Raw genomic sequence first — 18013 nt, 5'->3', positions numbered from 1 at the left:
GGTCAACGATCTTCAGAAGTAAACAGTAAGGGAGATACTAGGGCCCCACTGCTATGCAGCACAATAATGATGATACATGTAAATTAATATCAAATTAAATTTGTTTTAAGTTTCATTTTATTATAACACTAATTTCTATTCACTGAAGTCTGAGCAAACGTGTACAGAAGTCAGTGTTGCTAATTTGGTGATACACATTATTTTTAAAAATTAAAAAGAATATTACTCTCAATACTTATCTTCCTGTGCCAAACTGAAGGGGATAAAACACCTACTAGAAGCTGAAAAGAAGAGAGGCAAAACATGTTGTCTACTTGAGTTTATTCTGTTCTTTAAAAAAAAAAAAAAAAAGAGGTTAGGGATGGAGGGGGAAATAACCCATAAACACTGTGAACAGGAACCAAGACTCCAAGACTTGGGCGTACTCCCCCTACCCTCAACCTCAGTTCTCCAAGAGACTCCCACCCACCCAATTTTTTTTTAAACAAGACACCCAGATCAGCAGCAAAGGTACCTGGGATAGTCACTGAGATTTTGAACACTGGGAATGGGAGGGAGAAAAGTCCAAAAAAATAGGAGTTGGGAAAAAAAGGGAAGGAATGAGGGAGAGGCTAGGCTCTGGAGGACGGAATTGGGCCATGAGAGGTGAAAGTGAGCCAGTACGGGGGTACCCCTCCTGACTGCTGCTGCCCACATTCCCCAGGACCCCAGAGAGCCCCATGGTTTGTTCTGCTGTCCATCCTCTATTCCCCAAAGGCCTCACAGGCCCAGCTCCAAGTCCTCTAGCTCCTCCTCCAACGCCCTCCTCCTCGCTAGCTTCTCCAGCTGCTCTTTGCTGGGCTGGCTGATTTCCCCAGCCTGGATCCGCTGCTGCAGCTCTTCCACCTGCCGAAGCTTCTTCTTTAGGTTCTTTATCTTCTTGGCCTTCTCAGCGGTGGCAGCTGAGTCAGGCTGGTCGGAGGCAGCTGCAGGCGCTGCCCGGGAGGCCTGTGGGGCACTGGGGACCTGGGCTGTCTCTCCCAGGGACACCTTCTCAAGAGTCCGGCTCAAGGCCTCCGCCTCCCCTTTCTCTTGCTGCTGCCGCCTCTTCTCCTTCCGCTTCAGGTTGCGTTTGGCTGTCTTGGAGAGGCCTGGTTCACCACCTTCCGGCCTGGATGGGGTGACCGGAGCAGTGGCCTCCGGGCTCAGGCCGGGAGGCAGTTCTGGTTTACTCTTGAAAAACTTCACATACTTGTTCTCATACCTGCGGGGAACAGTGTCAAAGAATCACTGACTTTTCGAGCCCTTTTCCTAACCTTGTAATTTATTTCACCCTTTTCACTTTCCTGCTTCCTTCCTCTGCCTCTGGTCCCTCCCCAACTTTCCTCTGCTCTGCAGGTTGTAGGATCCCTAGGTCCTAACCCTCTGGATCTCTGAATGCTATTTACAGGTTCTGCTGAACAGAGGCCATAGCAACAGGACTTGTCAGTCACTTGGTTACTCATCCCTCACTCATCCCTGAATCCCAGCCCCCTCCTTCCCTTTCCTAGGATCCTGGGATCAGGAAATTCTTCCCTGATCTCATAGGCACACATGTTCTTTCTTGCTGTAGGGACCCCACTAAATACTCCCTCCTCACGCCTAACCACGCACACTGGGACCTCCTCCTGGGGCACATAGCCTTCTTTCACCCTCCGCTGCTTTCGCCAGGTCCCGTCAGGTCGCTGTGTTGAAGCGATGTACTTGCCTGAAATGGGAGAATTAAATTGGAGAGTTACTCTTTCTAATTTTCAAATAGCCCCCAAGGTGAAAGAATGCATGAATGCACACAGCATCCCCCAGCACCTTCCACTAAATGCATCCATTAAGGCATTCTTTTCTCGTATCAACCGTCAATCCCACTCTCATTATTTACTGAGTGCCTATACACTGTATAATACACCATCCCTGCCCTCAGGGAGTTTCTACTTTTATAATCTAGTTGGCAAGACAGGGCAGGCATAGAGGAAGTTTAAAAAAAACAAAACAGCATGAGGACATCAAAGGACAGTACATGAATAAGAGGCTAAAAAGGGCAAAAACAAGAATCATAGGAAGGAGAAATGACCAGGGATGTAGAAAAGGGGAAGTTTTATTAAGGTGGATGGTGAAAAATAGGTCAACTTTCAGGAATCCATACTGTAGATATAAAAGCACCAGTACACAGGCTATATGTAAAGACGTTTGCATTATAATAATGTTGCTGCATTATTTAAATTGGCAAAAAGCTGAAAGCAACTTGAATGACCATCAATAGATGAGTGACTAAATAGACGTGGGTCATCCACATGATGGAACACCGTGCCGTTATGAAAAAGAATGTTAGATACAGATGTACTGACCTTGAATGGTATTCATGATAGACTAAGTGAAAAAGCAAGTTGCAGAATAATGTGTAAAGATCCTTAAACTTTTTTCAGAATCCCCCATACGCTCTTATTTTGTAATATTATGCATTTCACTGTGCAATCTTTTTTAAAAAAATCACATCCGTTAATCTCATCAGAAAACCCTTTACTGAAAAGCTGTCACGCTTCCAGTGGCAGTTACAAGTTTTCCAAAATTCTAATTTCCACTTGAAGGCTTGAATCTTATCCCTGGCAACAAACACTGAGAGTTGTTTTCCTTGAAATGACAGGCTCACTTCTTTCATTTTTCAGGAAAATGCCTATCAGGTACTCAGGTCTGAATTACTATAGTTTGTCAGTGGTTCCTTCAAGGAAAAATAGAGTTCCATGAAAAGGAAGCTTGTTTAGCTTACAACTCCAACAACTGCGCCAGTGCTTTTCCTTGAGACACCACTTCAGTGTGCAGCAGTGTTTCATGCTTACTTCCCATTTAATTCACAGAGAACTCTAAAAAGATGTTTAATTTTCAGTTATAAGATGAGTAAGTTCTGGGGGTATAAGGTACAGCATGGTGACTATCGTCAGCAAAACTGAACTGTACACTTGAAAGTTGCTATGAGAGTAGAGTTTCAGTGTTCTCACCATAAATCAATGAAAAGGTAATTATGTGAGGTAAAGGATGTGTTAACTAACCTTATTGTGGTAAACCTTTCGCAATATATATGTGTATCAAATCATCACCTTGTACACCTATAACATTGTACACAATGTTAAATGTCAGTCATATCTCAATAAACCTGGAAAAATAGATAAAAAGATGTGTATTAAAGAGCCAGGGTTTAATAAAATTAATAATTTTTATTGCATCATCAAGGATACTCTTAAGTGAAACTGGCATTATTTACTGCAAGCATGTGGCAGTGAAGAACACAATGACCAGTACGGTTTGGCGCCACCACCTTGATTAACGCTAAGAGGCCAGCAGTTTTACCCACCATTGCTTTTGTACCCTCAGTGCAAATGTCTACCCAGTAAAAGGGCAAATAACATATCAGTATATTATCAAAATAGTTATGCTTGCAGACCTCCTGATAGGGTCTTAGGGAATCCCCAAGGGTCCTGGACAACATTTTGAGAACTGCTGGTGTAGAGGGTGCTCCCATTCCTTTTGGGGCAAGGAGCAGCACTTAGAGGTCCAGACAGTTTGTGTATAGGGGCAAAGAGAAAGGTGTGGAAGGACACATACCAAGATACCAAGACTTTAATGCTGATTACCTTAAGAGGGATAACCTGGAAGAAGAGGTGGTAGAAACCATTAAGCTTTAATAACATATTCCTAAAAAAAACACATATATATATTTATATCTTGTGTTAGTCTTGTTTTTCTTTTTTTTAGTATAACTCTTTTTAGTATAATTTGTTAAAAAAAAAAGGAGAAAGAAGAAAATAAAAAAGATTAACAAAATAAAAAGTCCAGTCCAGAGCCTCCCACGGGGATTATACATTGTTACATGAATTGGGTTTTTGTTCAAAAGGCAAATATCATTAATAAATTAAAACTAAAACAAAAAATGTTAAAGAAAATGGGTAAGATTTGACAGGTAGAGGGGATGGGAGAGAGAACAAACATGCGCCAAGAAAGGCTTGGATGTGGGGATGGCCTGAGTATGTAAAGAACAGAAAACAGAGGAGCCCAGGAGAACCAGACAGTTCATGATGAGGAATAACATGAAGCTAGGTTGAAAATTAAAAATGGGGCCAGACCGTAGAATGCCTTAAAAACAAGGTCAAGGAATTTGGAATTTATCTGGTGAATAAAAGAGGGCCACTGAGAATATTGTTTGCTGAGCTGCAACAGTTTAGAGACAAGAGTAAAAATTCAAGAATGAAAAAACAGGGACTTCCCTGGTGGCCCAGTGGTTAAAAATCCACCTGCCAATGCAGGGGACACGGGTTTGAGCCCTGGTCCAGGATGATCCCACATGCCGTGGAGCAACTAAGCCCGTGCACCACAACTACTGAAGCCCGTCCACCTAGGGCCCGTGCTCTGCAACAAGAGAAGCCACCGCAATGCGAAGCCCGTGCGCTGCAATGAAGAGTAGCTCCCGCTCACCGCAACTAGAGAAAGCCCGCGCACAGCAACAAAGACCCAATGCAGCCAAAAAGAAATAAATAAAATAAGTAAATTTTTTTAAAAGTCATCTTTCAAAAAAACGACTGCAATAATCCTGGCATGAGAGACAGAACTGACTGAGAATGAAAAGGAAGAGAATGATGCCAGCCACGTTACCAAAGGATCAACCTCTCTTGGTAATTCACTGACTGGGGGAAGCGTAAAGAGGTTAAAGCCAAAGACACTTCAACACACTTCGTTTTAGCAATGCCAATCTTGAAAATTTAGCATAAGGAAATAATTCGAACAGGAAAAAACGAAAACAGAAAAAAGAAGAATGGGACAGTAATCATGTGAAAACTATGGCATTATTTATAAATAGCTAAAAATTAAAAACAAACTTCACATCCAGTTATACAGGAGTGGTTTATAATATAGCCATTAAAAATGACCAAAAAATTTTAATCATTAATATGATATAACGGAATATAAAACATAAAGTTAGGTCTTCCCTGGTGGTGCAGTGGTTGAGGGTCTGCCTGCCGATGCAGGGGACACGGGTTCGTGCCCCGGTCCGGGAGGATCCCACATGCCGCGGAGCGACTGGGCCCGTGAGCCATGGCCGCTGGGCCTGTGTGTCCAGAGCCTGTGCTCCGCAAAGGGAGGGGCCACAATGGTGAGAGGCCCACGTACCGCCAAAAAAACAAAAACATAAAGTTATATACACTATGATTTATTATTAAATGTTATGCATATTCATAAGTTTAGAAAAGAAGATGCAATACGAAAAGTTATGTTGGTGATTGGGTTATAAATAACTTTTCCTTTTAAAAATTCCAATTAATGTTGTTGCTATATTGTAGGTTTTTAAAAATCTCATTTTGGGTTTCAAATCCAAGCGGCTTTGGAGACACAAAGGAGAGTGAAATTACTTTTGACCAGGTAAAGTAAAAATTTTATGGAGGACAAAGCATCTTTGTGATCTTTGGAAGATGAGCAGGATTTAGACAGGTGGACATCGGGGTGTGGTTATGAGGAAAGACGAGAAAGGGAAGTATTTCAGGCTTATAGGACAACATAAACAAAGGGACAAATCAGACTAGTCATTCCCCTACTTAAAATTCTTCCTGGATTCCTGTTGCCCTCAGGGTATTTACATGGAAGATGGAACCACACACAAAGGCCTTCTTGACCCAGCTCTTGCTAGTCTCCAGCCTCTTCACACCCAGTCATTCACACTCTCTGCTCCAGACACTGAAATAGTCACAAATCTCACCTGTGTCTTTATTCTCTACGCCTTTTTGCTTTTAAAACAATCTTCCTTTGGCTTGGAATAGACTTTTCTTGATTCTTATCTTAGTTAATGCCTATTGGTCTTTAAAGGTCAAGTTCAAGTATGAACTCCTCAGTGAAGTCCTTCCTGACCTCACCAACCCAAACCAGTTTAGAAGTTGACCTTTGTGCACCCACAGCACCTGGTGTGGCCTTTTACCATGATCTAATGTTTAAAATAATTGTTTGCTTGCTTAAGAGCAGAAAATTTGCCTTTGATCTTTGAAGCAAAGGGCCTGGTCCATGAAAGACTGTAATTAATTCAAATTAATGAATAAATAAAGTTAAGCATCATATTAGGGAATAGCAAGAATCCAGTATGTTTTGGCAAAAAGCATATGTAATGGAAAAAGAGACTAGAGGTAAATTAGTCAGAATATGAAAGGTATCCAATCTCCTCTTGAGTTTGGACTCAAGCTTCAGAAGGTGGGAGAACACTGAAGGCCATTAAGAGAGTGCATATGATCTGCACAAAGCATTGCTTTAAGAAGATTAACCTGAAAAATGTGTAACATAAACTAAAGGTAGAAAAAAATGAAAGCAATAGCTGCAATGTGAGAAGACTTGATTTAAATGGTCTCTATAAGTGTTGAAAAGAAAATGAAAGACAAATTCATTATGAAGAATAAGTAGTCAGGATCTGAAGACTGCCAAGATTTGAATGAGAGAGAGGAAATCATTGTGCTACAGTGGATTTAATCTGGTGCTTTTCACGTTTTCTCTTATTTTTCACAACATCCCTGTGGGCATGTAGTGCGTATAGTAATAACATTATTCACACATGGATTTTAAATGTTTATTGAGTACTTGCTGCTGTGGCAGGCAATGTAACAGGAGCTAGGGATACAAAAATGAATGAATAAAGCAAGCAAGGGTCTTGCCTTCTTGGAGCATGCATTCTAATTAAAAAGAAAGGTAGACCAAAAAAAAAAAAAAAAAAGAAAGAAAGGCAGGGCTTCCTTGGTGGCGCAGTGGTTAAGAATCTGCCTGCCAATTCAGGGGACACAGGTTCGAGCCCTGGTCCGGGAAGATCCCACGTGCCGCAGAGCAACTAAGCCCGTGCGCCACAACTACTGAGCCTGTGCTCTAGAGCCTGCGAGCCACAGCTATGGAGCCTGCGAGCCACAACTACTGAGGCCCACGTGAAACAACTACTGAAGCCTGTGCCTAGAGCCTGTGCTCTGTAACAAGAGAAGCCACCGCAATGAGAAGCCTACGGACCACAACGAAGAGTAACCCCCGCTCGCCGCAACTAGAGAAAGTCCATGCACAGCAAGGAAGACCCAACGCAGCCAAAAATAAATAAATTTATTTAAAAAAAAAAAAAAAAGAGTCCATAGGAGAAGACAATTTTGTGAAAGTAACTAATTCAATTCTAGACAGGCAGTGTTTTTACAGGGAATTAAGGAGAAAGGGACAATGCTAGAAACATACATTTAAGTACACTGCAGAGATTATAGTTGAAGCCTTAAGACTAGTAAAGATGGCAAAGGCGTGGATGGACCTAGATCCTTTCATACAGAGTAAAGTAAGTCACAAAGAGAAAAACAAGTACCATATATTAACGCATGTATGTGGAATCTAGAAAAACGGTATAGATGATCTTATCTGTAAAGCAGAAATAGAGACAGAGACGGAGAGAACAAACGTATGGAAAACAAGGGAGAAAGGGCAGGGTGGGTGGGATGAACTGGGAGATTGGGATTGACATATATACAATACTATGTATAAAATAGATGACTAATGAGAATCTACTGTATAGCACAGGGAACTCTACTCGGTGCTCTGTGGTGACCTAAATGGGAAGGAAATCCAAAAAAGAGGGGATATATGTATACATATGGCTGATTAACTTAGCTGTACAGCAGAAACTGACACAGCAATGCAAAGCAAATACACTCCAATAAAAAAATTAAATAATAAAACACAGCAAAAAAAAGAAAAAGAAAAAGATGGAGTGTGAGAAAAGATAGGGCAGAAGCTTCTTGAATGGCCATCCTAACTGGAAGCCCTCAGAGATACAAATAGCCCATTATCACAAAGGAATACCTATTTTATGTTATCTTGGTTTCAGTCTCTGGCCTTGATGGTATCCAAAGGTACAGTCAAAAAGAGGGGAGAGGTTTGCTGATTCCTAACCCTAGAAATAAAAACCATGGGCAGAATACCATGATTTTCAGTAGCATCTTTGAGAGAACCAGAAACTAGAGGTTAGAGACTGCTACTATAAGAACTTTGTAAGCTTTGTTATTTCCCCACATCTGCTATTTTGTAATCCTCAATCTATTTCCTTAAACTGAAAAGGGCTTTGTTTTCAGGGGTGGCAGGAAGACAGTGAAGAGACAACACAGCAAGGCTTGAAAGAACTCCAAGGGGTTAGGTGGAAGTGACTCTTAAAGGTGTGCTGAATCCCTGGAGCCTGTTTCAAAGTTAAGAAAGGAGATCTGGGTCACAGATCTGAGCCTGAGGATGACCTGAGGGCCAACAATTATAAGACTTAGATGTGGTTTCTTTTTTTTTCTTTTTTTTTTTATTAGTCATCCAGACATGGTTTCTAACATAGAGAAAATATTAAAAAGAAGATCCAATCTGGAGGAATGACCCTGGAAAAACGGTCATGATTATTTTCCTCAAAGAAGAAAAGGTGTCAGCAACACTAGGAAATAATTCTTAGAAAAAAAGGACCAGGACAGTACTACTCCATGGAGACCAAAAGAGTTTGAAGTAACGGCAGGTGATTAACAGTATTAAATATTACAGAGAGATTAAGGAAAAGCAGAACTGAGTAGGAAAAGGTTATTGATTTTGGAAATGTGGAAATCCCTAATTATGTTCAAGAATACAGCCTCAGACAAGTAGAGTGGTCAGAAGCCAGACTGTAATTAAGTGCAATGAATGTTTATTGAAAGCCTCCTATGAGAAAAATACTATATGAAGTGCTACAGGGATTATCAAGATCAGTAAAATGGCCCCTACTTTCAAGAAATTTACAGTTTAAGTAAGGAAAAAGGTGGGCAAGTTAGGCAAACAAAGAATAAGACAAAAGTATAAATGTCTTAGGTATCCCTAAGAGACACTGACACATAACTAATAGGAGATTTCAAGAGAATAAATAACCACACCCCATTTGATGGGGGAAGGTGACAGGAAATTAGGAAAATCTCAGGGACTTGACCTCAAAGAGTAGGAAGCAGTAGTAATAATAACAACAGTAAATCAGTGGCTGATATTTTTGCAGGCAGAGAAAGGAAGGGAAAGGGCATTCTAAGAGGAATAACAACAAGCAAAATGATGGCAGTGTAAAACTCACAGTATGTTAAGAACAATTAGGAAAGAATGTTTATTAATGAGTGGGTACTTTACACCAGGAACTTTACATACACTACCTGACTGAATCTAGACAATAGGTAGATTATTATGATCTACAGCTGAGGAAACAGCCTTCAAGAGGTTGAAGATATGTCCAAGATCACAAAGGCAGCATGTAGCTGCAGTCTGAACTCAGTCCTGACGCCAAAGCTTACATACCAGAACATTCCTATTCCACCTGTTTTATACTATACTGCCCAGTTTCACTAGAGGTTTTAGGCAGAGATATAGTATGTGATGATACTGTATTGAAAAGTGGTTTGTGCTCATATTAGAGAGGAGTATCTTAAATGTAAAAGTGAATGGTCCATATGTAAATTTGAGAGTCAATTCCAAAAAGATAACAGCAGCTACCCCTTATTGAGTGCTTGCTTCATGACAAGGATAGTACTCAGTGTTTGTGTGTGTGTGTGTGCGTGTGTGTGTGTGTGTGTGTATATATATATATATATATAATTTTTCTTTTTTAAGATTTTTTTGACATGGACCATTTTTAAAGTCTTCATTGAATTTGTTACAATATTGCTTCCATTTTATGTTTTGGTTTTTTGGCTGCGAGCCATGTAGGATCTTAGCTCCCTGACCAGGGATTGAACCCGCATCCCCTGCATTGGAAGACAAAGTCTTAACCACTGGACTGCCAGGGAAGTCCCTTATATATATTATTTCATTTTCACAACTCCATGAAGGATTATTCGTTTCACAGATGATGAGAAATTTAATAATTTGCCCAAAGTTACAATGTCAGTAAACTGCAGTAGAATTCGAATCCAGGCTGTGGGTTCCAAAGGCTGTGCTTTTTACACCACTATTGTGTATTGTGTTATAAGTGAAGAAGAATACCAGAAAGTTCAACCTCACTAGTAATCAAAGGAAATACAAATTAAAACAATAAAATATCATTTTTACCTATCAAAGCAGTAGAATTTTTAAAGATCAGAATACCAGTGTAGTCCAAGAAGTGATGAAACCAGTATATTCATATCCTGTCAATGGTAAAACCCTTCAGAAAACAATGTGGGGGCTTCCCTGGTGGCGCAGTGGTTGTGAGTCCGCCTGCCGATGCAGGGGACACGGGTTCGTGCCCCGGTCCGGGAAGATCCCACATGCCGCAGAACGGCTGGGCCCGTGAGCCATGGCCGCTGGGCCTGCGCGTCTGAAGCCTGTGCTCCGCAACGGGAGAGGCCCGTGTACCACAAAAAAAAAAAAAAAAAAAAAGAAAGAAAGAAAGAAAGAAAGCAACCTGGCTAACTAAGAGAGAGAGTATAAGGTAGTCCTAACATAGAGCAGCATTTCCTAAATATTGTTATGTAATAAAACACTACTTCTGTAGTGTTGTAGATATTGTAACACTACTTCTGTAAGGTTACCCCCAAAAATTGTTAAATAAGTTTGAGAAATTCTGGGTTAAACATAGGAAAAAAATTTTTTTGTTCTTATCAGCAAGACTTAAATGAGTTATGTTCTCGTTCATGTGAATATTCCAATGGAAATGTGGTTTACAGTGTTTCCCAAATTTATTTGACCACAGGAAGCTTATTTTTATTTTAGTTTTTTATTTTACAGCACATCTCACAGGACTACTAAGTGTTCTGAGAATCATACTTGGGGAAGTACAGCCATTCGGTATGATCCAAATTATGTTAAATAGATATGCTATATATATGCAGAGAAAGAAAAACTAAAAGGAAATGTAATTGTAGTTATCTTTGGGCTCTGCAATTACCAAATATGCATGGGACTTATATTTTATACTAGTTATGAAAATATTTTCCAAGTTTTCTACAATCAATATAAATTAATTTTATAATTACTTAAAAATAAATAAAAGTTTGTATCCTCCAATCCAGTAATTCGACTTTTGAGAAATCTGTCCTAACAAAATAACCCTAGGGCTTCCCTGGTGGCGCAGCGGTTGAGAGTCCGCCTGACAATGCAGGGTACACGGGTTCGAGCCCTGGTCTGGGAAGCTCCCACATGCCGCGGAGCAACTAAGCCCGTGAGCCACAACTACTGAGCCTGCGCTCTGAAGCCCGCAAGCCACAACTACTGAGCCCATGTGCCGCAACTACTGAAGCCCGCATCCCTGGAGCCTGTGCTCCACAACAACAGAAGCCACTACAGTGAGAGGCTCACGCACCACAACAAAGAGTAGCCCCCACTTGCTGCAACTAGGGAAAGCCCGCGCACAGCAACGAAGACCCAATGCAGCCAAAAATAAATTAATTAATTAATTTTTAAAAAAGAGAAAATAACCCTAAATGCAGACAAAAATTTATGTACAAAAATATTCATAGAGTTCTTATAACAAAAATTCTGGAAACAATCTAGAAGTCTAATAACAGAAGAAAGGTAAGAGAGGGTGTATGCCCAAATAATAAAACACTCTGCCAGTATTTTAAAAGATGTTTTCAAAGAGTTTTTAATAGCAAAGAAGAATACTTATGTCGTGAGGTTAAACGAAAAGGCAACACATAAAAATGTAAATACCGTCTGATTAAAAAATGTTTTAAAAATGCACAGAAAAATAGAGATCAAAAGGGTATATGCCAAATTGAACAGTGGACAAATTATATTGAACAAAAATTAAATAATTAAATTTGTACTTAAGGAGCAGTAATCTGGTAACAGTGTGTCAAATGAACTGAAACAGAGAGAGACAGAGGTAGGACAACTGTTTAGCAGGTCACAGCAATATTTGCAGGATAAAGGAAACTAGAATTTTATCAGGCACTTAGATTGACTCAAGTACTCTGCTTGATACCTTACACATGTAATCTATTCTAATCCATAATCTTTATAACAGTAATAATTACAGAACCATTTCTTGGGTACTTTCTATGTGCTAGACATGTACATTATTTCATTTAAATTTTAATTCTCACAATAATCCTATGTTGTAGGAGTTATTATTCCTATTTCATTGATGAGAAAACTAAAACTTGGATTCCCTAGGCTTAAAATTCCCAGGCCATGTAGCTAACAAGCATTGAAGATGGGATAAGGGTAACAACAGCAGAAACAGAAAATGATACTTTGACAATTGGAGGGTGGGGGGTAGAAGAGGGAGTAAAAGACAATGCAAAAACAACACCCCAGTTCATTTTGTTAATAACAACAAAAACACCTAGTGCTCTGATCTTGGTTTCCCACACCATTCTTAAGTAAAAGGAACAAGGGCTCCTTAGAGAAATAGCTGATTCTAGGACTGGGCCAGGAAATATGCAAGATGAGCCTGGAGCAGCTTCTAGTGCCAGAAAGTAAGAAAGAGCTAACAAAACAAAACAAACAAACAAAAAAAACCTACACTGATGGGGATATGTCAAAGGGACACAGGGCCAACTAAAAGAGCTCCCAATGTTCAAAGCTGAAACATCTGAGCAATAAAATAAATAACCCGAAGTTCATGTTGATACACATAACTGACTGAATAAATAAATGGCAGAAAAAATAAATAAATGGCAGAGAAGAGACAAATCTGTGCAAAAGAATTTCAAATGATGTGTATAAATACTCCATCCTTAAGGAAGGTAGCATAACTCCCCACTCTTTAAGTGTGGGCTGTGAATAGTGACTTTCTTAAGAGTACAAAATGGAAAGGAGAAGGGGAAAAAAGTAACTTTACAGTGGAGAAACTTTACAAACACTACCTCAGGCAGGAGATCATGGTAAATATCAAGAGTAAAACAATCTTTGTGATACTATGTATCCTCAATACGATCTGATGAAAACCTCACTTTACTTCTATGGTCCTCCCCTAAAAAACACATAACCCCAGTCTAATCATGAGACAAACATCAAATTCCAATAGAGGGGCATCCTACAAAAATAACTGACCAATACTCCTCAAAACTGTTAAAGTCATCCAAAACAAGGAAAGTCTGAGAAATTGTCACAGCCAATAGGACTTTAAGGAGACATGAGAACTAAACGTAATATGGGATCCTGGAACAGAAAAAAAATTAGGTAAAAACTAAGGAAATCTTAATAATGTATGGACCTTAGTTAATAACAATGTATGAATATCGGTTCATTAATTGCAATAACGATACCATACTAATGTAAGATGTTAATAACGGGAAACTGAGTTTAAGGTATATGGGAACTGTATCATTTTCTCAATTTTTCTATAAATCTAAAACTGTTCTAAAAAGTAAAGTCTATTTAAAATAAAGAAAGAGAGAAATGATGCAATAAGCTGATCTTGGGTTGGCTAGAACAATGGTGCCTTTAACAGAAATAAGGAAGGAAAAACTGATATCGATTATGGTCAGACTGGATTTAAGGTGTGACAGTATATCCAAGAATGAAAGCTACTCACCAAACAATTAGAACTGACAACTCAGGAGAGAGGCTAGTGCTAGAAAGAAACCATTTTGAAGAGTTAAGGAACAGGGAATTCCCGGCAGTCCAGTCCTTAGGATTCGGTGCTTTCACTGCTGTGGCCCAGGTTCAATCCCTGGTCAGGGAACTAAGATCCTGAAAGCCGCAAGGCCAGAAAAAAAAAGTTAAGGAACAAGTAAGCAGTGAGGAAATGGAAATAGTATGTGTGGACCTGATATTCAAGAAATCAGGCTATGAAGAGGAAAGAAACAGAAATAACAGACCTTGATTTCTCAATGAAACAGAAAATGAGGCCATCTGCCACAAGAAGGGGAATTAAAAGGGAAAGTCACCGAGAGCTGAGAAAGGTAAGGGAAATAGCCATGGTAGAATGTAAGCAAACCAACAAAGAAGAATTGGAAAAAAGCTGTGATCTTGGCAGAAGTTAACATTAAGTTATATTATACTGAATGTGCTACTGTCTGTGCCTTTTCTCTAGCCATGTGCTGTGGCCTAGAAGCTGAAGCCAAGAAAACAGTTGATGGGTATGATTCAAGATAACAGAAGTGCTTGCTTAGTATTGAAGATCAAAATGAATGAGGAAAGCAATGAGGATAGTGACTGTTCACAGAGGTCTAGCAGGGTAGCATCAAAAGTAGTCATGAAGGGCTTCCCTGGTGGCGCAGTGGTTGAGAGTCCACCTGCCGATGCAGGGGACACGGGTTCATGCCCCGGTCCGGGAAGATCTCACATGCCGTGGAGTGGCTGGCCCCGTGAGCCATGGCCGCTGAGCCTGCGCGTCCGAAGCCTGTGCTCCGCAACGGGAGAGACCACAACAGTGAGAGGCCCGCGAACCGCAAAAAAAACCAAACAAAAAAGTAGTCATGAAGATACTGGTAGACTCAATGAAATGGGAAAGGTCAAGGACCAGAGAACCTAAGGAGGGCAAAAAGCTGATTCTATGGGCATGTGGAAGTAAAAAAGGTGACTGGGTAAGGAAGCTAAAATAAGTGATGGGGAACACCTGAAGGGGGAAGCAGTGTCATAGGTGATGTCCTATGTGGTAGGATATGTAGTAGGTCCAGGTTGTAGTGATTCTAATGTGTGGCTGGTTTGAAAATTCAAAGGAAAGTTAATGGTCTCATGCTGAGGAACTATACAATAAGAGTATTCCAAAGATGCTGAAGATACTGAGAATGAGTGAAGACACTGAGAAACAGAATAAAAGAAAAGAAAAAAGAAAAAGATATGCTACATCAGGGTCCTTGTGGGCAGTGAATGGGCAGGTTTTAGAGAAAATGCTATAATTGCATGGCAGTACCTTCCATGAGACTTACAGTGACAGTGGTAGATCAATGATCTGGAAATAGTAAGAGAAAGCAAAAAAGCAGTGTGATTCCTTCTCTTCCACACAGTCACAGAGAACAGAAGATACCTCTTGGTGGGAGGGTAGGGTGAGATGTGATATCTGGATGTCCGTTAAATCAGTTTAAAGAAAACGATTAAGAATAAAGAGAAGTGTACTGGACAACGAGTATCCAAAGCACACATTAAAAGAAGCAAACTGAAGAAGTACCTACTATGTAGAGAGCAAGAGAAGAGGTTGTACCACTTTGAAAGGTGAGGCTGCAGAGAAGTAGCAGAGACTTGGGTTGTCATTAGATACCATAGGAGGGGTGGGTTGAGATGTAAGTAACATGGAGAACAAGCAAAGCAAGAGGCATAAAAGGTACATTTTAAAACAGACCGCATGTACCAAAGCACACACACACTGTCACTTCTACAGAATACACATACACAATGAGGGCTACAAAAAACAGTAATACTTTGCCTTGCACAGCGTTTTATAAATTGCTTTCACATATACTATCTTATTTGACTGTCACTGGGTAGATATGCACATTTTTCTGAAGGTGGGGAAATTAGGATGGGCTATAGCCAAAATGAAAATCTTGATTTTCAGTTTTCAACACATAAACCTCACATACACAACAGATATTTCAGCATCTCAATCAGCCAGGTTGGAAAATCTTCTCTGATCAGAAGGCACAGTGGGCTCTGTAAACTTGTCACACGGCTTGAGAGGCCACTAGACACCTTCTTGTTCACCTTCTACCACCTTAGATCCCTCAACTCCCATCACCATCGCCAGAGAAGGTACAGAAGGGTGATGCCATCAAGGAGAAAACTCTAGCTGAAAGTTGTATTAGGTCCCTCTTCCCTTCACACCTCTGTACCTCAGTGACCCAACAATGAAAATAAGGGAGAGTGGAAAAAAGAACTATGTAGCAATGAGGAGGTCTCCAACAAATACAGCTTCAAGAAAAAGAATTTAAACGGGAGTAGGGTAGGGCAGAAAGCAGGTACACTGAGAGATGGGGGAGGGGAAGAGGGGGAGAGCAGGAATTGGAGGGAACTGAGAGTGTAGGAGCCCCCAAGCCTGAAAAACCCAAAAGAAATATGGCAGCTCCAACTTCTGGACGAAAGCTAAGGGCCCGTGAGGGTCCTGGAGCAAGGTCCAGCATTGAAGGACCCCACGGTTTGGGTGACCGGAAGCGGAGACCCCCCAAACACGAGACCAGAAGGGGGCGCAGGTGACACCCCGTAGGAGAGAATGAATGGGGAAGGCGGTCCGGAGGGCGGGGCAAAGGAGGGGCCCCGGGATGGGCGGGGCACAGACCCCTTTCCAAGTCCGAACCCCTACCCCGAGAGCCCGGGGAGAAGCGGCTCCACATCTCCCGCACTCACCGCCGGTCTCATCAGTTACATAGGGAGTCGCCATCTTGAAAACGCAAACCACTTCCGGCGTGAGCGGGCTGGGGTCCCGCCCCCCTCCCCACCGGAAGTGGAGTCCTGATCGTAGCAAGCCACCATTTTAGTCTTAAAGGAAGAGTGCACCATTTCATGGGCAGCAGTGAAGGAGGAGGAATGGGGTAGAAGCTGAAGACTCTAAAAAATAAGAGCCGTGGGCTCTTTTACTGCCACTGATAGCATTAGTGAGCGCCTGCTGCGTATACAGCAGTTCTCTGGGCGCCGAGAGAAGTTCCGAGGCACAGCCCCTCTCCTCAAGGCACTCTTCGACTGTCTAGGACCTGCGGGAGAAAAGGGGGCAAGGCCCACCTGCATCCAGAAAGGGCGGGGGGCGGCTAATAAATGAGGAAAAGAAGAATAGTCAGGCCCTGGCCTTCATCCAGGTCCCAGAGCAGCTTGGGGACATAGGACGGGACAGGCAAACTCCGGGAACGCACTGGGGCGCACCAATGTTGGGGGCGAACGCAAGACCCCAACTAACCCTCTCTTAGAAGGTGGGGAGGTCGAAATCGCGTGCCGATTGCTCTTGGCCGCTCAGCTCAACCCTCTGGACGGAGACCCGAGAAAGGGGAGTGCAAGGCCGAAGGCGCTGCCGGTCGGTCACCTGTCCCCGCAGCCTCAGGGTTGCCGGCGGCTTCTACGGCTGAGGAGGCGCGGCGGGCCGGGCTGGGCGGGCAGCCCGGGCCTGGCCCTGCCCCTGGGGCGGCCCCAGGGACTCGGGCGGCGAAGTGACGACGGCCCAAGTCTGCTCTGGCCTTCGACCCGGGAGCCTCCTCGGGCTTCGCCCCAGGGTCAGAGGGCAAGGCGAAGGCTTCTGGGCGGACCCAGTCAGTATTCTAATTAACCTCATCCAAGTCTCTGGGCGATGGGGATCGATATCGGGGCAACGCGCCAACAATCTGAGCCGTACAGTCACTCCCTTTGCAGCCCTACCCTGCCCCGTGCCTCCCTATTCTTTAGAGGAACCCAAACGTTTTCCCTCCCCCGCTCTTTCAGCAGCTCTTGTTCCTTCTGGGCTAAGTCCTGCTAAACTCGTTTCCCTCACAGCTTGGGAGGGGCCGGCTGCAAGTTCCTCTCCTCAGGTGTCTGCCCTGCCCTCTTCCTTCCCCCCCCATGTTGCTTTTTCCTCATCAACCCATTTACCTTCCTCCAAATCCCCCACTTTGGCTTAGGTTAATGTCCAACAGAACCAGTTAGTGACCACCTCCAACACTAGGCTGCATGTCCCACTTAAAAAACAAACAAACAAAAAACAAAGCAATGGCTGACTAGGAACTTAGTAAAGCTTTGAAATGAAGCTTCAGAAGTTTTATGGGGTCACAGCTTGGCTTCTCTTCCATACTCCACCTTCCTGAGTTCCACCAGAGGCCCAGCTCAGAAGATCTCAAAAAGACTCATTTAAAAACTGATTTGCATTCAATACACTGTCATTGCAAATGTTCTAACCCTGCCATCCTTCATCCCTGCTCTTCTTTCACCAATTGTGCTTCAGCCCTGCTGGTCTAGTATCCTGTCCATAGCCTTGTTACTAAAGGTAAGAGTGAGCTGAAGCATCTAAAAACTAGAGGGATGTGTTGGTACTGACTGTACTACCTGAGGAGTACTAGTGGGCTAATCAAAGGACCTTTCTGCAAGAAGCAATCCTAAAGTGGCCCCTGTTGACCACCCTACCCTAGGCCTCCCACTATGCCTTCAGACA

General features: G+C 42.2%; 1 protein-coding gene across 2 annotated transcripts; it reads right to left on the bottom strand.

The window, feature by feature from the left end:
• Nucleotides 1–306: 306 nt before the first annotated feature.
• PYM1 (PYM homolog 1, exon junction complex associated factor) lies at nucleotides 307–18006 on the bottom strand. Of its 2 annotated transcripts, XM_004326647.4 has the most exons (3): nucleotides 16252–16328; nucleotides 1633–1726; nucleotides 307–1243 (listed from the first exon to the last, which is right to left on the bottom strand). In XM_004326647.4, the coding sequence occupies exons 1-3, from the start codon at nucleotides 16283–16285 to the stop codon at nucleotides 760–762; spliced, it is 612 nt and encodes a 203-aa protein (XP_004326695.1). In that variant the 5' UTR covers nucleotides 16286–16328; the 3' UTR covers nucleotides 307–759. The 2 variants fall into 2 exon arrangements, 1 of the variants encoding a protein (XP_004326695.1); XR_002172889.3 differs by lacking the exons at nucleotides 307–1243; nucleotides 16252–16328 and adding an exon at nucleotides 16796–18006.
• Nucleotides 18007–18013: the final 7 nt, after the last annotated feature.

This window comes from Tursiops truncatus, chromosome 11 (genome assembly GCF_011762595.2).
Source record: "Tursiops truncatus isolate mTurTru1 chromosome 11, mTurTru1.mat.Y, whole genome shotgun sequence".
NCBI lineage: Eukaryota > Metazoa > Chordata > Mammalia > Artiodactyla > Delphinidae > Tursiops > Tursiops truncatus.
The sequence above is the reverse complement of the archived record's forward strand: the minus strand, read 5'-3'. Positions and strand labels throughout refer to the sequence as shown.